The sequence below is a fragment of the Pteropus medius genome, unplaced genomic scaffold (assembly GCF_902729225.1).
Source record: "Pteropus medius unplaced genomic scaffold, Ma_sr-lr_union100, whole genome shotgun sequence".
Taxonomy (NCBI): Eukaryota; Metazoa; Chordata; class Mammalia; order Chiroptera; family Pteropodidae; genus Pteropus; species Pteropus medius.
The window spans coordinates 42,740,737-42,758,808 of NW_024349800.1; the positions used below are offsets into that span (position 1 = coordinate 42,740,737).

The window sequence follows — 18,072 nt, forward strand, 5'->3', positions numbered from 1 at the left end:
GAGAGTTGATAAGCATTTGCTGAATGAACGAAGAAAGAATGCACAGAAAACAGCAGGCAAAGAAAAAGGAGATGTGGAGGCTTAAAGGAGGATTTAATTTTAATAAATTATTGTCTCATTCGATTGTACACCATCCAAGTGTTTGTCACTTACTACTTGCCACTGATTGTTGATGATACAAAAATGAGTAAGGCATAGAACCTGTTCCCCGAAGAGCTCACTGACTACTTTAAAAAGTAGTCAGGGCTGTGATAGGAGTTGGACAAGGTGAAGTGGTAGAGTTACTAGCTGCCCCTTAGCATCAAAGAAGGTTGTGTTGATCCTCACACATGACAGAATTGCCTGGTAGAGAGAAGATGCAGATATTGCATTCCAGGCAGAGAGAAGAGCATGTGACAAATCATGGCGGCAAGGGTGATCTGGAGATATTTTGATATTCATTCATTCATTATTGAGCCCTTATAAGCCTGATCCCTTCCCTCTTGTAGGTCATGATCTCTTTAGGAAGACCTTTGAATAAGCAGTTGCAATAATGGTGACAAGGGCTGTGATAGTGCACCAAACCAGGACCTCTTCTGGGGTGTCTGGGAAGTGACAGTTGAGCCAAGATCTATAAGAAATAGTAGTTCAACAGGCAAAGGAAGCAGAGGGGTTAAGTCGAGCATTTCATGAGGGAGCATGTTAGACAGAAGCAGTTGGGAGTCAGGAAACAGCCAGTGTTGGAAGTTTACTTTTGAGAACAATTGTTATGTAGGTGGAATTTAAAGCCACAAACCTAGAGGTGATGACCAAAGTAGTAAATGTAAATAGATCAGAGAGAAGATGTGGGCCTTGGGACACACAATATTTAGAAGGAAAAAAAGATGAAGAAGAACCAGGAAAGGGACAGAGAAGGAGCCACTTGTCAAAAAGGAGGAAAACCAGGAGAGTATGGTGTCTTAGAAGTCCAAGGCAAGAAAGGGACAGGAGGGAGGAGAGAATTAGCAGCCATGTCAAATGCTTGTTGAAGGTCAGATGGACAAGGACAGAACTAACTATTAGTTTTAGAGATGGGGAAGCCATTGGTAACCTTGACAAGACCAATTTTGGTGACTTGTGGGGACTGCATAATTGGATTGGTGTTTTAAAAGATTACAGTGTGGCTATTAAATTTTTAGAAAGGAAAATGACAAGTGTTGGTGATGATGTGGAGAAATTGGAACCTTTGTGCATTTCTGGTAGAAGAATAATATGGTACAGCCACTGTGGAAAACTATTTGACGGTTCCTCAAATTGTTAAATGTAGAATTACAGTATGATTCAGCAATTCCACTTCTAAGTATATACCTAAAATATTTGAAAGTAGGGACTTTAATAAGATATATGTACACCAATGTAAATTATTCACAATGTACATAATTCATAGCAACATTTTTCACAATAGCCAAAAAGTTGAAATAATGCAGTTTCCATCAACAGATGAATGGATAAACAAAATGTGGTACTGTATATACATGTAGTGGAATGTTATCTAGCCTTCAAAAGGAAGGAAATTCTGATACATGCTACAACATGGTTGAACCTTGAAGACATGCTAAGTGAAATAATCAGGCACAAAAGGACAAAAGTTGTATGATTCCACTTAAATGAAGTACCTAGAATAGGCAAATTCATAGAGATGGAAAGTATCATTGGTTACTAGAGACCGAGAAGACAGGGAATTGATAAATTATTGTTTAATGTGTACAGACTCTCTGAGAAGATGAAAAGAGCTCTGGTGATGGATGGCAATGATGGCTGCACAAGATTGTAAATGTGCTTAACACCTGTGAATTATACACTTAAAAATGGTTAAAAGGGTAACTTTCATGTTATGTGTATTTTACCATAATGAAAAAAATCACGATGGCAGCAGGGCTATGAGGACCTGGTTCTAGGATTCTTGCAGCAGTCCAGGAGTGAGATGGTGATGGCTTGAACCAGGATGGTGGCTATAGACATCATTGAGAAGTTGAAGGATTTAGGGGTCAGGACTTAGTTGTGGATTAGTAATTAAGGAAAGGACATGTCAACGATGCCTCCCAGATTAATGACTTTCAGACACAGATGGATGATGGAGTCACTTTCTGCAAAAAGAAACTCTAAACCAACTTAAGGGATGATCATAAATGCAGTGTTGGGTCTTTTGAATTTTAAGTCCTTTGCAGACATCCAAGTGGGAGATCTGAAACTCAGAGAAAAGTTCATAAGTGATTCGTAAAGTTTAGACTTAATGACTAGATAGATGGTCATCGAAATCATGGACATGAAAAAATCATGAGGAGAAAGGGTAGAGTGAAGTGAATAGGGTCTTTGGACCAGGCCTTGGGGAGCTCTAGCATTTAGTGCGTGTGAAGATTAAAAAGTCTTAGGAAGAAAGCATGACCCTGGAAGAAGAAAAATCAAAAGAGCTTTCCAACAAGAAATGAGAGGTCAACAGGGTCTGCTTTCTGTCTCCATGGATTTACCTATCCTGAATGTTTCATATAAATGGAATCATACAAAGGTGACCTTTTGTGCCTAACCTCTTTAATTCAGCATGTTTTTGAGGTTTATCCATGTTGTAGGATGTTTCTACACTTCATTTCAATAAGATTCCATGTGAGAATATACCACATTTTGTTTACTATTCATCGGTTGATGGACATTCGGTTTGTTTCCACTTTTTGGCTATTGTGAATAGTGCTGCTGTGAACATTCCTATACAAGTATTCGTTTGAGAACCTATTTTTCAATTCTTTGGGTATAGGCCTAGGAGTAGACTTGTGGGATTATATGGTTATTCTAAGCATAATTTTTTAAAGAACCATCAAGTTCTTTTCTGCAGAGGCTGTACTGTCTGCAGTCCCATCAGCAATGTAATAGGGTTACAATTTTTCTACATCCTCATCAACACTTTTGTTTTCTGAATTATTATTATTACTATTATTGCCATTCTAGTGGGTGTGAAATAGTATCTAGTCGTGGTTGTGATTTGCATTTCTTTAATGGCTAATCATGTCGGACATCTTTTCATGTCCATCTGCACATCTTCTTTAGAGAAATATCTATTTCAGTCCTTTGCTTATTTTTTAATTGGGTTGTCATTTTGTTGCTGAGTTATAGTTCTAAGAGTTTATATTTTCTGGATACTAGACCTGTATCATATATATGATTTATAAATATCCCATTCTGTAGATTGTCTTTTTCATTTTCTTTATAGTGTCCTTTGGTACATAAATATTTTTAATTTTGATGAAGCCTAATTTATCTGTTTTTTTTTTGTTGTTGTTGTTATTGCTTGTGTTTTGCTGTCAAAGCAAAGATTCCATTGCCAAATTCAAGGTTATGAAAATTTACCCTTATGGTGTCTTTTAAGAGTTTTATAGTTTTGGCTCTTATATTTAGATCTATATCCTTTAGATTTTGTTTATAATTTAAAACCTTGCTACTCTCTTGGTCCAGTGAGACTCATAAACTGGGGTCATAATTTACCCAGGTAAATTGTCCTGAAATTGACTTTTGCAAATTTCAGAGGGAAAATTTTTGGAATTTCATAAGCAAATCTATTTTTGTATAGCTAAATCCTTCATAGTTTCATGAATTTCGTGATTTCATATATATGTATGTGTGTATATATGTTTATGTATATATATATACATGTACATGTATACTCAGCCTTTTCCCTCTCAACATAATTCTACTCCTGCAGCCTTTTTACCTCCTCAAGCAAGTGGACATACTGGCAATTAACACTCAGTGGAAGCAGAGAGCAGAATTAAAGAGAAAGACCCCTTCTTTTTTTGGCCAGTTGAGTTTTGAAAGTAGAAAATTTTGGAGAAATTAGCTTGATTGTGCAGTCCATGAAAGAGGGAGAAAGACTTAAAGAAAGTTTCCTCTGGATCTGTGTATGTCCGAGACAAATCATATAAAGGAAATTCTGCTTACCCCATGTTGTCTCCTAAACTGGGTTGGGAAAATCAGATTAAATATGTTCTGTGTGTGTTGCTTCTTTCAAACATCACTTCTGTTGTAGATTACTGGAGAAAGAAATGGCTGACGATCTTTCATCAGGTTTCTTCTTAGAAGAACTTAATAAATACCGTCAGAAGAACAATGTAGAAATTGAGTATCGTGAACTGTCTAAGAGAGGACCTCCACATGACTTAAGGTAAGATGCTGTTTAAAAAAGGGTATACCCCTATAAAATAAACTAGTTTATAAACTAGGACAATGGCAACTCTGGCACAATTTTGAAGTCAATACTTCAGCTCGAGAGTGAAGTTGCCACAGAGTTCTGTGAGAGTCCTCTTGGCATAAAATATTAACTTCAGAGGACTCTAGAGAAAAAAGAAGGTATAAGCCTTTCTATGCTTCAAGATGATATGTTGTTAAGCTGTTTGGAGGTGACTGCTTAAATTCTGTATTGAACATAGGTTAAAACCTTGAAAGGCAGTCATAAGAGGCAGTGGTGATGGAAATACTTGTCCCTAGATAATGCATGAGTTTAATAATATTTTGTGAATATTTTCTTTGTAATCAGGTTTACCTTTCAAGTTGTAATAGGTGAGAGAGAATTTCCAGAAGCTGAAGGTAAATCAAAGAAGGGAGCAAAAAATGCTGCAGCCAAATTAGCTGTCGATATGCTTAATAAAGGAAAAGAGGTAAGTAATTGCCATTTTTACTCCCTACTGAAAGAGGACTCACAAATATATTTTATATTTTACTCTATGAGAAAATATCCATGTACAGGATAAAGCCATTTGCAAGTTCCTTTATACTCAGAAGTTTAGTTCAAACTATTTTCCTGTCTCTATTTCTGCAGAACCCTGAATGAGAGGTATGCCTAGGAAATAGTGGACAAATTGGAAAATACCTTAGATTGCTGATGGCAGTGATATATTCTAAAGTTGAAGAAACATTGAAAAGAAACAGTGATAAATGAGCTGACGTGCTGACAATAGTTCTTCTCTCTTATTGAGGGAATACAGTGGAAAAGGGCAAAGAGATGAAGGTGATTTGTGAGGAGAATAATGTATATGGAGGGCAGATGATAGAGAACAGACATGCATGTAATTGGTATTCCTGACGATGAGAACAGAGTAACTAGTACAGAAAAAGCTATCTGAAGAGATTTCAGTAGAAAATGTTTCTGAAGTAAATAAAGACCTGGCTGAAGATGAAAACAACTCAACAGATAACAGAAAAATGCAGAACCACCAAGAGCAACTTCAGTTATTGTGAAAGTACTAAGTTCCAGTTTTGAAGAAAGAATCCTTGAGCATCTAGGCAGAAGAAATTATATAAAATGTAAAAATGAAAAAAAGGGGCTTTTTGTTAGTATAATTTACTTGTTCCCACTCTCTCCTTCCTGTAAGTCTTTCCTTTTTCTACAGCAACTCAGAGCTCCTTTCTATTTGCTAGATTAGACGCCACTGGATTTGAATTGATTTTTGCTCAAATAAACTCTTAAAATTAAAAAAAAATGAAAAAAGTATCATGCTGGCCACAGCAACATTAAAAACCAGGAGATAGGGGAACAGTGGCTGTAAAATGAGATAAGTCATTTACATGTGGAACAAAAGATGATTATTCTTAGATATTGAAACTTTTGGAAAAATTTAGCTTTTAAGATACTTTCCTGAAAAATCTTACTTGAAGATGTCACCCTTCTAGCCACAACTGAAAAAGTAATCAGGGAAAAATCACAAACTCATACATTGTTAATTAGCTAGAAAACCAAGTCAAGAAGTTAGAACACTAGAAAGAAATTAATAACAAAGGCAGAAATTAATGTAGAAGAAAATAAAGAAATAATAAAGTAGATCAATAAAACCCAGTTATTTGTTCAACAAGATTGATAAAGTTGAAAAACTTTAGACAGGATTTTGTCAGATTAAGAATAAAAGAAGGTGCAGATAACAATGGAAGGAATGATATGATTATATTCATCTTTCCCATTAAATTGTCATCTAGGATATAGCTTTAGTTCAATATTCATTATCTTACTTTTTTTTTTGAAACTTACAAAGGGTACAGTAGCAAGCTAGAAAGTTTTATATAGTATTTTGCATGGAAAAACAGAAAATCGACTTTTGTTTTTCCTTATGAAACTGTAAAAGGAAAATGAGTGATTCCTGTTGCTAGAATTTATTCTTGTGGATTTTTTCTGATAGAGGAAGGTATATACTTATATGTTGATTCAAAGTAATATAACAGGGAAATACATAAAATCTAAGTTGTCTTTCAAATGACTCATTTAGTAATTTTATCAGAAAAATAAGAGTTAAATCTTTGTTGTCATTTACATTAAACAAATTTTTTTTCTTTGTAGGAAGTTAGTTCTTTATCACTGTCGACAAAAGATACTTCAGATTTATCCATTGGGAATTACATAGGCCTTGTTAATAGGATTGCCCAGAAGGGAAAACTACCTGTAAATTATCAACAATTGGGATTAGGCGCAGGTGAACCCGGAAGGTGAGATGTACTTCAGCTTTTCATTCTGTGTCATTGTATCTAAGTAATAGAATGGGCTTATTTTCATGTCTAATTGTCTGGAAATATTTGTCTTTTTTGTCCATTCTGCATGGAAGGTTTTATATGACTTATAAGCAATTGGCCATCTTCGTAATTAAAATATTAAAATGCTTCATTGTTGAAAACTTGGAATCCGTATACCATAATTAATGAAATCTGGGTAATTCTTTGTTTCTGAAGTATAGCTGGATGGTTTAATTTGCAGGAAACCTATGAGGTGCCCTGCATGAGGGATGCAGAGATCTTCCCACTCCTGAGGTCACAGTGGGAGTGGCCGTGTAAGGATGGCTCTGCCACACATGTAGAATGACTCTGTTTCCACCGTTGTGAGATTATAGAGCTGTCTGTCCAGGTGTTTGCCTTTCAAATTTGATTAAATGATGTCACTCTTCAGACAAATACCATGTGTTAGAATGAATAGGTTTTCACCGTAGACTGTGAAGAGACCAGGATTTGAGGAATCTAATGCAGGGGACAGACAGGAGTGTCAGAGTAATTGAGAATATCACCAGTCAGATAAGATTTGGAAGTGAGGATAAAGAATGGATTGGACTGAGAAAAACAGAAAACAAATGAGCGTGAGAGAGATTATTTCTCAGCTACAACCAACAAGTTAAATGAGGGAGAAGAAAAAAATTTAAGTGTAAATAGTCCAAACAACCCCTTTAGAACACTATCCTCTGAATTGACTGAGCTATTTACATTTGACTTTATTCTGGTGGCTTTTAGGCCAGAACTGGGAGAGAAAAATGTGATAGTATTCCTTGGAACGAAATAGTCTAAAGTGAATTCTGTGGGTCAGTCTCAATAAATGAAGAGGCTGTTTTATTTTCCCATAGTTCACCTGTTTGGTTCTTGTGAATTTAGTGCTCTCACATTAGATTCCTAAAAGAGAGAAGTATTAAAATGTGCTTGGGAAAAAGAGAAGCTATAGGAATGATGGAAGTCACTCAGCTCAGCTCCCTAATTCTCCATTTAGGCCCTGGAGGAGAAGACAGCTGGTTGGTTGTGTTTCCCTCTATGGCAAATATTCCAAAATACTGGAATAATTTTGTAGCAATATATAGTAACTCCATGATACTTTGTCCATTGCTTTGCCACCTTTAAGATAGTTCTTATATAATTGTCCAAGTATCCTTGCTTAACTGCAAATGTTCTTGCATTTGTTATGAGGAGGGTGTGGACTTGAGCGTGGGGGTTATGTATTGTGTGGATTTTCTTAGGATTTTGTACACAGAAGCAGGGGACAGAGAATTCTGAAGTTAGAGAATTTACAGTTTCATAAGGAAAATCCATGCTTCACCTGTTCCCTACAAAACACTGTCAGTTCATTATTTCTCCTGTAGAAACCTTACTTTCTTTACTGGATTTTTCTTTCCCATTTAAGCATCTCTGAAAAATTCACCGGATTATCTCTTTTCTATCTCTACCTTCATATCTTTTGACCTTTGGGGAATTTTTAAAAATCACCACTTAATGCCTTTATGCCAGATCTTTGAATGAAGCAACAAGGAATTAGAAGTTGCCTGAAAAATGCAAGCTGAGATGTCAGCCAGTGCTGGTTATTCTGACAAAATTGGTCAGCCATCTTATCAAAAATTTAAATTATACAAGATATGAAATATAAATCTATCTATTAAATTAATGTTACTTAAAGACTTTGTCGATATGTAGTTTTTTAAAGTCATAGACTTACTACTTTTTGGTATTTAGGTAAATGCTCTCCATCATTTCTCCTAGATTTTATTATACATGCATAATTGGACAGAAAAAATACAACGTTGCTGTTGGTTCTACTAAGCAGATAGCAAGACAACTGGCTGCTAAACTCGCATATGAACAGATACTATCAGAAAAAACCTCAGTGGTATGCACTGCTTTTGGATTTTTTTGCATTTTAAAATCCTCTCTGAAGTTGATTTGAGAATTGACTGTGTTCACATGATTTTAAGACAGCCATTCACATAGCAAAAGGATTCCTCGATTCTGTGTCCCACCAGTGAGGCATGTATTAATCTCATGTTTGTTTATGGCTGTGAATTTGGTAAATGTGGGGAAATAAATGTGGTAGGTAGTACATAGAGACTGAGCCACTATGAAGAAGTTATTTAGTTGTACTTAAACCACCTGAGGGGCTTTCTTTCTTTCCAAAGGATGACTTAGCTTCTCTTGGTTCTTCCTCTGCTGCGTCCAGTGACTATGGAAGTAACTCTTCAATGACAAACATGTGGTAAGTATATACAAACAACTGTGATATTTAAGAAATTCAAATTGCTTCCTGAAAGAGCAAGTTTTCTATGAAATTGTTTAAAGTTTAAAGAGAATTTAGAGAAATTACTGATCAATAAAAAATGGTCAGACTTCATAAACTAATAGTTATCCTCTTTTCTTTTAGTGATTCTGAGTCACCATGTGAAAATGGCTTTTTAGCAAATGGCTCAGAAAGAAATGATAACAGCGACAGTTTTAGCAATTTGTCTTCATCTTCTGTGGTATAGTATTCATCTCGGCTTCCCAGTTACTCTTATTTTCCTTTGTGCTTCCTCATTTAAAAATGACCTTCTATACCCACCATAATTTTTCGAGTTTTTATTTCATGGGCTCTTACTAAATAATAATATTTGGCGGCCCTTGACTCTCTCCTTTTATTGTTTACCCCCATCTCTCGCATGCAGAATTCTCCCACTTTTCACTCCCATCTTTCTCTCCCTGCTAACCTTCAAATTTTCATGTATTTCTGCGATCTTATCTTCTACCAATTGGACAGTACTTAAAAGGTAGACTAATATAGCTCTGCTTCTGTTTTTAGAAAGTCAGAACTAAATTTACAATTAAAACTAAACTTAAGAATCAGATAATTTTTGTAGAGCAAGAAACATATGAAAAGATGATTTAACTCATAGCAAACAGGAAAATGCAAATCAGAACAATAGTTAGATACTGGTTTAAACCCATCAGATTGGCAAAATTTGAGTCTGGTGATACTCAGTGTTGGCACAGCTATAGCTATTATACTCTCCTGGTGGAAATGTCAATCAGTACTGCCAAGGAGTTCCATTACTGGGACTGTCTCCTAGAGAAACATTCGCATGTGTGTACAGAAAAACATGTATAAGAATATTCTTTGCAACACTATTTATAATAGGAAAAAATTAGAAAAGAATATTGCTCATTAGCAGAATGGCTAAATTAATCCATAGCTTAGTTACCATGCACCACAGAGGCTGACAGGTGATATGAGCTCAAGAAATCTTAGTCTGATATTTCCCACTCTGTATCAACATATTTAAATTGGTAAACACACACACACACACACACAATCAGAATAAAAGTGAATATGAATGAAGAATAGCTATGTGAAATTAATTTTTTGCTAAAAATTAAAATTAAATTATTAATTTGTGCTAAAAGTGAATATATCTGCATTGCCGTTTTTAACTGGTGATCTGATCAGAAACCCAAGAGACATTATTTTAAACTAGACCCTTGGGCTCCATATGTGTCTTACTAGCACTGTGAATAATTGGGATGCACACCGTGTTGAGATCTGCTGGCCAGAGGATCACCCAGGGAAGCCATATTCTGTACCTGGAAAATCAGTACTTCTGCAGAACATGCCCTATAATTGTCTTTTTTGTCCTTCCTGCCATATCTTTTCAATTGCTATAAGAGATGAGAACATTGACATAACCAGGTAAACTGAGAAGCAATGCTTGATGAGAATACAAAAATTGATGAGGCCATTAATCTTATGGACAAAGAAATGTGGTCAAAGAACCAGCTAAAAGTACAGAGGGAAGAATAACAAGAAAAAAACAATATGATAGATTTAATCATCCGAAATTCTTTTTCCATTCTCTTTTGTTACAGAGCAGTGTTAGAAAAAGTCTTGGGAAGATGAAAATGTGAGTATCATTATGCATTGAATGTATTTTGAAATGAAGTTATCTTTCAGACTTTGTCTGCCTTCTTTATTAAGTCTTCTGTATTTGTCAAGTATTGTACACCCTCATTTGGATGGAGTTTCAAAAGTAGAAAGCATGGTTAAGGACTACAAAAAGCTTGAAATCTTCAAATGAATAGTTTTAAAAATATAGAGAAATATTTGGATGTATGAACATACTACACCGTAGACGTAAAGACCTATGGGAGTGTTGCTACAATAATTGGTTAAGGAAATGGACTTGGAGAGATGTTTCCAAGAGAAGATAAACAGGTAGGGTAGAAATGGTGTAATAATAACCTCGGTAAGAAGAAAGAAGGTCAAACATTATGTAAATTATGGTGAATTGGTTTCTTCCATTGAAGTGAAAAGCAAGAATGTAAATATAGTCAGCGATGAAAGTGAGATGGCAGCAGGGACCATTTTGAGCTATGAGCATATTCTGAACAGTAGACAACGTGTTGAGGAAAGATGATTCTTGATGTGGGTGTTTGGGTGGAGACAAGAGAGGTCTGCATGTGAGATGATCAGGTCATCAGCTGTGATTATAGTGGCAGAGAGGAGGGATGAGGAGAATTTGTGGGACAGACTGCAAAGGAAGAGTAGATACGACTTGAGGGAATAGAGTTACAGTAACTGGATGAAGAAGCAAAGGAGAAAGGATTTGAAGATTGTTTTTTATGGATGGGATACAGATAATAATCATGGCACTGGTAGTGATAAGGAAGTTGAAATTTGAGGGCTTCGAGGGAAGATAGCAACTAGTTTTAGGTGGTGTTTGAACTTTTAATTGCAGGTGGCTTACCACCTGTAAAGAATAAAGCACAAAGGAAGAAAGACCAGGACAAGAGTACAAGGAGATAGATGTCCTGAGGTTCTAGAGTGAGAAAAGGAAATGAATGTATTAAGGCAAAAAAAACCCAAAAAACAAAAAAAACCAAAAACAAAAAATGGAAAGGAATGAAAAATTATTAGAGAACAGAAGGGAACCCTAAGCACATCATTTTTATAAAGAAAAAGATTAACACTTGCTATTCTTGTTTTAATAGTTGACTTAAAATATAAAATGCCTGGTACATAGCATAAAATCCAGTCTAAACAAGTTATATTTGATTTCAGTTTTATTTGAGCTTTACATTCTTCTCTTAAGTTTTAGAAATTTGGCACCTAATTTTAACTTGGTTGGAGCAGCAAGAAATGAGTACACTATGGACCACAGGTAAGAGGGAACCGTGAAACGGAATTTGCTCAAAGATGTGTTTGCGAATTTGCCAAAAGTTTCATAAGGGACTGTTGTACATCAGACAGGTTACATTATATTTCTACTTGAACAGTTTAGTTGTTTTAGCACAATTAGGCCCACAAAGGATCATTGTCACTTGGAAAAGTAAAGTTTATACAAATCTACATAGAATGTGGTAATGTAGATCTAGGTGATGCTTACATAGATTTCTGTGACATCTGTGGAAGTTTTAATAATGAAAGCAAATATTCTTATAAATCAGTAATTTTTTCTTCCCAAAAAGAGTACTTCCGAAGGCATCAGAATAGATCCACTTGAGTCTGTTTTGCATTTTCCAGCTTCATATCAGATTTCCCTTTGAAAAAGGATTGCTTTTATGTTAGATCATGCGTTTGGGTTTAAATAAAGTATCTAAAACGAAGACGGGCTATTTGCAACGGGGACATTGAATATAAGTTTTAAAAAACACAGTACAGAACCAATAGATATTGAATAAGTACCCAATATATAGCTGGCACTGCGCTGGGCATTGGATCTATAGTACGAGCAAATAGGACAGCTCCTGCATTCATAGACTTTTGTGGAGATAATTACATGACAAAGTCTGTAATTACAAACTGTGGTCAGAGGCCTGAAAGATGAGGCAGTACAGGGAAGTGGGGGACCCTGGGGCTCTGCAAACAAAGAGCATTTGGAAGGCGAAGATGCGACAGGTGATGGGAGTGTTCAGGGAGCAGAGAGAAGGTTGTGTGCATGGAGTGCAGCAAACAAGGGCACAGTGCTAGGAGAGGGAGGCAGGGGCCAAATCACATGGGTCCTTGTAAGCCATTTAAGGGCTTTCTGGTTTTTGCTGAATGCAAAGCTAGGCTATTTGGCAATTAGGCAGTAAAGAGACATAATCAGACCAAGTTTTTCTCCTACTGGTTGCTGGGCGGATCATGGATTGAAGTGGAGTTAGAGACGAAGTGGAGTGTCTGGTTAGCAAGGTCCCGCAAGAACCTGATGGAAGCTGGGACTGGTGTGACGATGTCAGGGATGGGAAAAGTGGGTGGATACCAGCAATTCGTTTTAGAAGTAGAATCGGCAGGGCTTTGTGATGGAAGGTGGAGTCTGAGGGAGAGAAGAAAACCAGGTAGTCACAAGCCTAGACAGGTTCAGAGCGCCTGCTCGTTTCTCGTAACAGCTTGGTGGTAGCTGTAGAACACAATATGGTGCTTCGTTCTAAAGTTTCGTACTTGTAGTAAGACTCTTTGTCATGGCTATCGTACAGCCAGGAGTTGACTGTGCCTCCCAAGGGTGATCTGTTATGTTGGGAGGAGGAGGGTGAGGAACTACCCTTTGTGATTCAAGAGTTTCTGTGAAATGGGCCTTTCTTACTCAGAAGGGGAGAAGATCTTGTTTGTTATACAGTCCATGTCCATTTTACCAGTGACATTAAGGGAAAGTGGAAGGGGTGGGGGCCAGCTAGCATTGGACCTTAGAATAACAGTGGCATTTTTCTTTTTAAGGTTTCTCGAGAATTTTCTAGAGATAACATCAATTGGCTCAGGTGGATATGGCCAAGTGTTCAAAGCAAAACACAGAATTGATGGGGTGACTTATGTTATTAAACGTGTTAAATATGATAACGAGTAAGTAGTAACTGTTTTATTTTTTTTTTAATGAGAAGGTATGTTGAGCCTGCACTATTTTTTATGTATCGCTCTTCTTCATTAGTGTATTATTTACTTTTTTTTACGGTCCTCCTTAAAAATGTTATTCTACCATCAGACACTTGGCTTACTCTGAAATGATCTCACTTTACCACAGTTATTTCAATAGAAAATGGATATACCGTTGACCATTCTTTTAAAGCTGTCTTGATGAAAACTGAAGTTATAGACTCATTTAGCTTAAGGTGACCTTTGAGATTTTCTAGTCTCATCTCCTTATTTTACAGATGAGGAGACTGAGATCCAAAGATGTAAACTGATTTTTCAAAGGTAAAGATAGTTGGGAATTGTTCTGGTGGTCTATTATTGCATAATATACCATCCCCAAAATGGCTTGAAAACAACAGGTTATTATTATCAGTCATGGCCTCGTGAGTTGGTTGTGTTCATCTGGGCCATTCTCACTTGGGGTTTGTCATGCATTTGCAATCAGGAGTCTTCTGAAGCCTTGATGAGGCTGGACATCTAAGATGGTTCTCTCACATGGCTAGCAGATGATGCTGGCTGTGGACTGGAAGTTCAGCTGGGACTGTTAACCAGAATGTCTTTATGTGGCCTCTTTATGTAGCCCTGGCTTCTTACAGCTTAGTGGCTGATTCCTAAGAAGGATTGTCCCCAGAGCAAATTGTCCCAAGGGGGGCTAGCAGCAAAGGCTACTTTTGACCTAGTCTTGGAAGTTCCACATTATATTGGTTAAACAAAGTCACTAAAGCCAGCTCAGATTCAAGGGAAGGGCAAATACACTCCATCTGTTAATCCGAGGAGTGGGTGTGTGTATGGGGAGGAAGGGATTGATTATGACCACCTTTGGACACTATGTACTATGTTAAAAAGGTGGAGATTTAGAACTCATTCTCTGGAATGCCAATCCACCCTGTCCCCACTGTAACTTATTGCTTGTCATATTTGTTTTATATATTATCTGCACCCTCCCCCCAGCCCCCCCTTACTGGAAAATAGAACTTATTCAGGAATACACATAAGAAGGAAGTCTTAAATCACATGTTCATTAGTTTACCAGTCTTGTTTGTTGTTTCCTGGCAGTTGTTACTATGTGTAACTTGGACATACTGATCCTTCAAGGACTAGAGAAGGAGATGCAAAAAGGTATGGGCTAAGGAAAAGGACATGAGCAAAGGAGAATCAGGCATGGAGTCCTAAGTACTCTTCATTTTAATGAGACAATCTTTCCTGTGAACAATGCCTTGCAGTTGAAATGCCTTCATACCTTCTTGGCATCAAAACAAAGCTTTTTTCTTTTTTACTGCTTTGCTTAACAGGAGTCATATATTGTTGTTTTTTCTATTCGATAGCAACTTTTTTAATGGAATACTTAATGGTGATCAGGGTGCAGTATTATGGGACACTTTTAGTAGCTTTGTAAATTGGTACAGCACAGTTAAAATATACTAGGAAATATTAATTTAGAGTTATGAAAATGTTTATATGTTTCGACCCATGGATTTCCTGTCTGGAAACCTAGCCTAAGGATATAAGCCAAATTACAGAAAAAAACTATACAAGAGTGTATGTATGTATGTATATATATATATATATATATATATATATATATATATATATATATATATATATACACACACACACACACACACACACACACACACACACACACACACAAATATATATCACAGTGTCATTTATAACAGTGAAAAGTTAGAAAAAACAAATGTCTAGCAGTTAAGAAATGAGAAAAAAGTTAGAAAAAACAAATGTCTAGCAGTTAAGAAATGAGAAAGTATGTTTTGTTTTCTCCCTGATCAATGGTTATTTTGCAGTCATTAAAAATGAGGATTATATGCTGTACACATTTACACATGAAATAATATAATGCTGGAAGTTGCTTCAGAATAATCCAGGGGAAGATGAGAAAGTGGGTAAAAGTATAGATGAAACAAAATTGGTCAGGAGTTAACTGTTTCATCTGGGTAATGGCTACGTAGGGGTTCATTATATTATTTGCTCTAGTTTTTATACTTTTGAAAACTTACATTGAAAAGTTTTGCATGATGGTTATGCAGGTTGTAAAACAGCAAGGAAAATTGTAAAGATAATGTGAAAAAATAGGATAAAAATTATATACTATAGTTATAAATATATTAAAATATATACAAAGAAAGACGATAAGAAATAACCCAAAATAGTAACAGAATGTGTTAGGATAATCAATGTATGAGGATTGTTTTTTTGTTTTTTTTTTAATTTTTACAAATTTTATGTCATATAAAGAATTTTTCACATTAAAAACTGAAATCATACAATGTTTGCTTATCCTTTCTCATCCTTGAAATCTCAAATTTGTTTACTCCATTTAGCATAGAATTTTGTCTTAGCTCTTGGCCACACATCCCTGTAAAACTCCCACAATGTACAGCCAAGTCTCTGTTTTTCGGCATAGAGCCTATCCTTTGTGTATTTTTGCCACACATTGAAAATTCTGAACTAGGTTCTTTATGCTGCCTGGGTTACCTATCCTTGTTGCCTGAATGGGGTTTGTTTATAAAATCCAAAGTGACATCAACACAAGTCTAAACAAAGCATAATGTATAAATTGGGTACCAAAAATAGTCTCATTGGCATTTCAAAGACTACTACAAATGACTTATGTTTGGGATGATTTAAGTCATTGCTTTTTCTTTTATGCCGAGAGTGGAAACAGCTATGCTTTTTTCTGTATGTTCACTTTTTCCTTTTCAGGGCTCCTGGCTTTCATTCTAAAACTCAGAGTATGGGAACCATGGCGATTGTTTAATAAAGGAGTGTATATGTAGATAGTTGTCTCCTGTTACTTGAGGTATTTTGCTATTGTTATCAGGGATGTATACTCACCCTTTACATTCCCTGTTTTCCTTTAACTAGGAAGGTAGTGCGTGAAGTAAAAGCTTTGGCAGCGCTTTCTCATCCAAATATTGTTCGCTACTATAATTGTTGGGATGGAATTGATTATGCTTCTGAGGACAGCGATATTGGAAGGTAACTAAAAAGAAATTCTCATAGGCATAATAGGATGGAGGAAATTGTCATTGACTATACGTGGGCCACTGGATAAGGCCATTAATTAATACATTTAATAATCATAACCATAAACACTATTTGAGACACTGTTATGATTCTATTCTGCAGTTAAGGAGACAATGAATAATCCTTGTGCCTCTCCTCTTTTCTTGTGCTTAGCTGTTTTCAAAATGTCAGGTTTAGCTTTCCTGACTCTGTTGTTTAATGTATAGCCTTGCCCATACGCCCCCACTTCAGTGTGGGCTGTAAATGCAGTCTTGCAAAGGAAGTTTGAACATACTGGAGATACCGCAACTGGAGATTCCCTCCTCAGCTTTCAGCACACTTCTCTCCCTCTCTCAGGCCCCCAATTGGTGGGATGCAGTCTAGGGGTCTCTTTCAAATGCAACTACATCATTTATGATGGGGTGGTGGGCAGTGAAAATAATTTTAAGAGCATGAGGTGTGGTGGGGCACCTGACCTTGTATCCCTCGTGTTTTGTCTCAGGTAAGCTATTGTCAAAGGACTGGAGAATTCTAAAGAGCTGGTGTCTCATTTTGAAGATCACCTAGCATTTCTTGGGAACTGTCCTCTCGCTGCAATCCTGAGGCCACAGTAGGCCTGTCATCCATCATCCCCTGACTCCAGCCCTGTCTCCACCCCATGTAACTGAGAACTTTATCATCAGTTTCAGGAGTTCTTTACCATCAGCGCACAGGGCTTCTTTAGCTTTCAGAAAATTCTCAGCTACCTCTTTTTATTTTAGAGCCAGCTTATGTTCAATGAATGTAAATTAATATTGAGGCCAACTTAGTTTAAAAAAACAAACAAACATGATTAGCAAAATCAGTCTTCCCAGTTAAATATCATAGCAATTTGCTGCCGCTTCTCTTAGAGTACGTATCCTTGTACCATGGTTTTAGGTTTGTTTTTCCTTTACCTCTCTCCTGTTATGCTCTCATCCCCATGACATCAGGGATAGTGTCTAACTCATTTTCTTATCTCTAGGTGCCTTTTCTGTGCCTTTCACAAAATAGATGCTCAGTAGATTGATGGTGAATTAAAATGTTTCGAAATTAGTTATGAAATAATGATATTTGGTTTCCTGCAATTCCATTGTATTAATGTTTTCATTCCTATCTATTAGCAAAGGCGAGAAAGGATCTTCAGCATTAAAGGACGGACAGGCTTATCTATCATTAATTAGCTAAAAAATGAAGCTGTGGATATCTGAGAACTTATGATTTAAATAAAAGATGGCTTATTACATTTTTATTCAAATTTATTATATTTAGATTTCTGTTTTGAGACATGTTTTGCTCTTAAGAAGAGAAGGTAAAATTTTTTCAAAATGTACGTTTTATAAGTTTGTTTTCATTGCTACTTGTCTGTGAATTTTAGATTCGAATCATGCACTAAGTGCCTTTTCATCCAAATGGAATTCTGTGAGAAAGGGACATTGGAACAATGGATTGACAACAGAAGAGACCAGAAAACGGACAAACATTTGTCTTTGGAATTATTTGAGCAAATAGCAAAAGGAGTGAATTTTATACATTCAAAAGGGTTAATTCATAGAGATCTTAAGGTAAGTGGAAAACATGCTTCCTTAGGAATTGATAAA

General features: G+C 36.2%; 1 protein-coding gene across 1 annotated transcript in view; it reads left to right on the plus strand.

Moving 5' to 3' along the window:
* Positions 1–18,072, plus strand: part of EIF2AK2 (eukaryotic translation initiation factor 2 alpha kinase 2) — a 32,489-nt gene that overhangs the window by 2,894 nt on the left and 11,523 nt on the right. The window contains exons 2-12 of the mRNA XM_039887406.1: positions 4,034–4,168; positions 4,541–4,661; positions 6,332–6,477; positions 8,278–8,404; positions 8,691–8,767; positions 8,933–9,029; positions 10,408–10,442; positions 11,631–11,699; positions 13,232–13,354; positions 16,313–16,426; positions 17,850–18,036. Coding sequence (XP_039743340.1) covers positions 4,050–4,168; positions 4,541–4,661; positions 6,332–6,477; positions 8,278–8,404; positions 8,691–8,767; positions 8,933–9,029; positions 10,408–10,442; positions 11,631–11,699; positions 13,232–13,354; positions 16,313–16,426; positions 17,850–18,036 — 1,215 coding nt within the window. The 5' untranslated portion in view covers positions 4,034–4,049. The remainder of the gene's footprint in view (positions 1–4,033; positions 4,169–4,540; positions 4,662–6,331; positions 6,478–8,277; positions 8,405–8,690; positions 8,768–8,932; positions 9,030–10,407; positions 10,443–11,630; positions 11,700–13,231; positions 13,355–16,312; positions 16,427–17,849; positions 18,037–18,072) is intronic.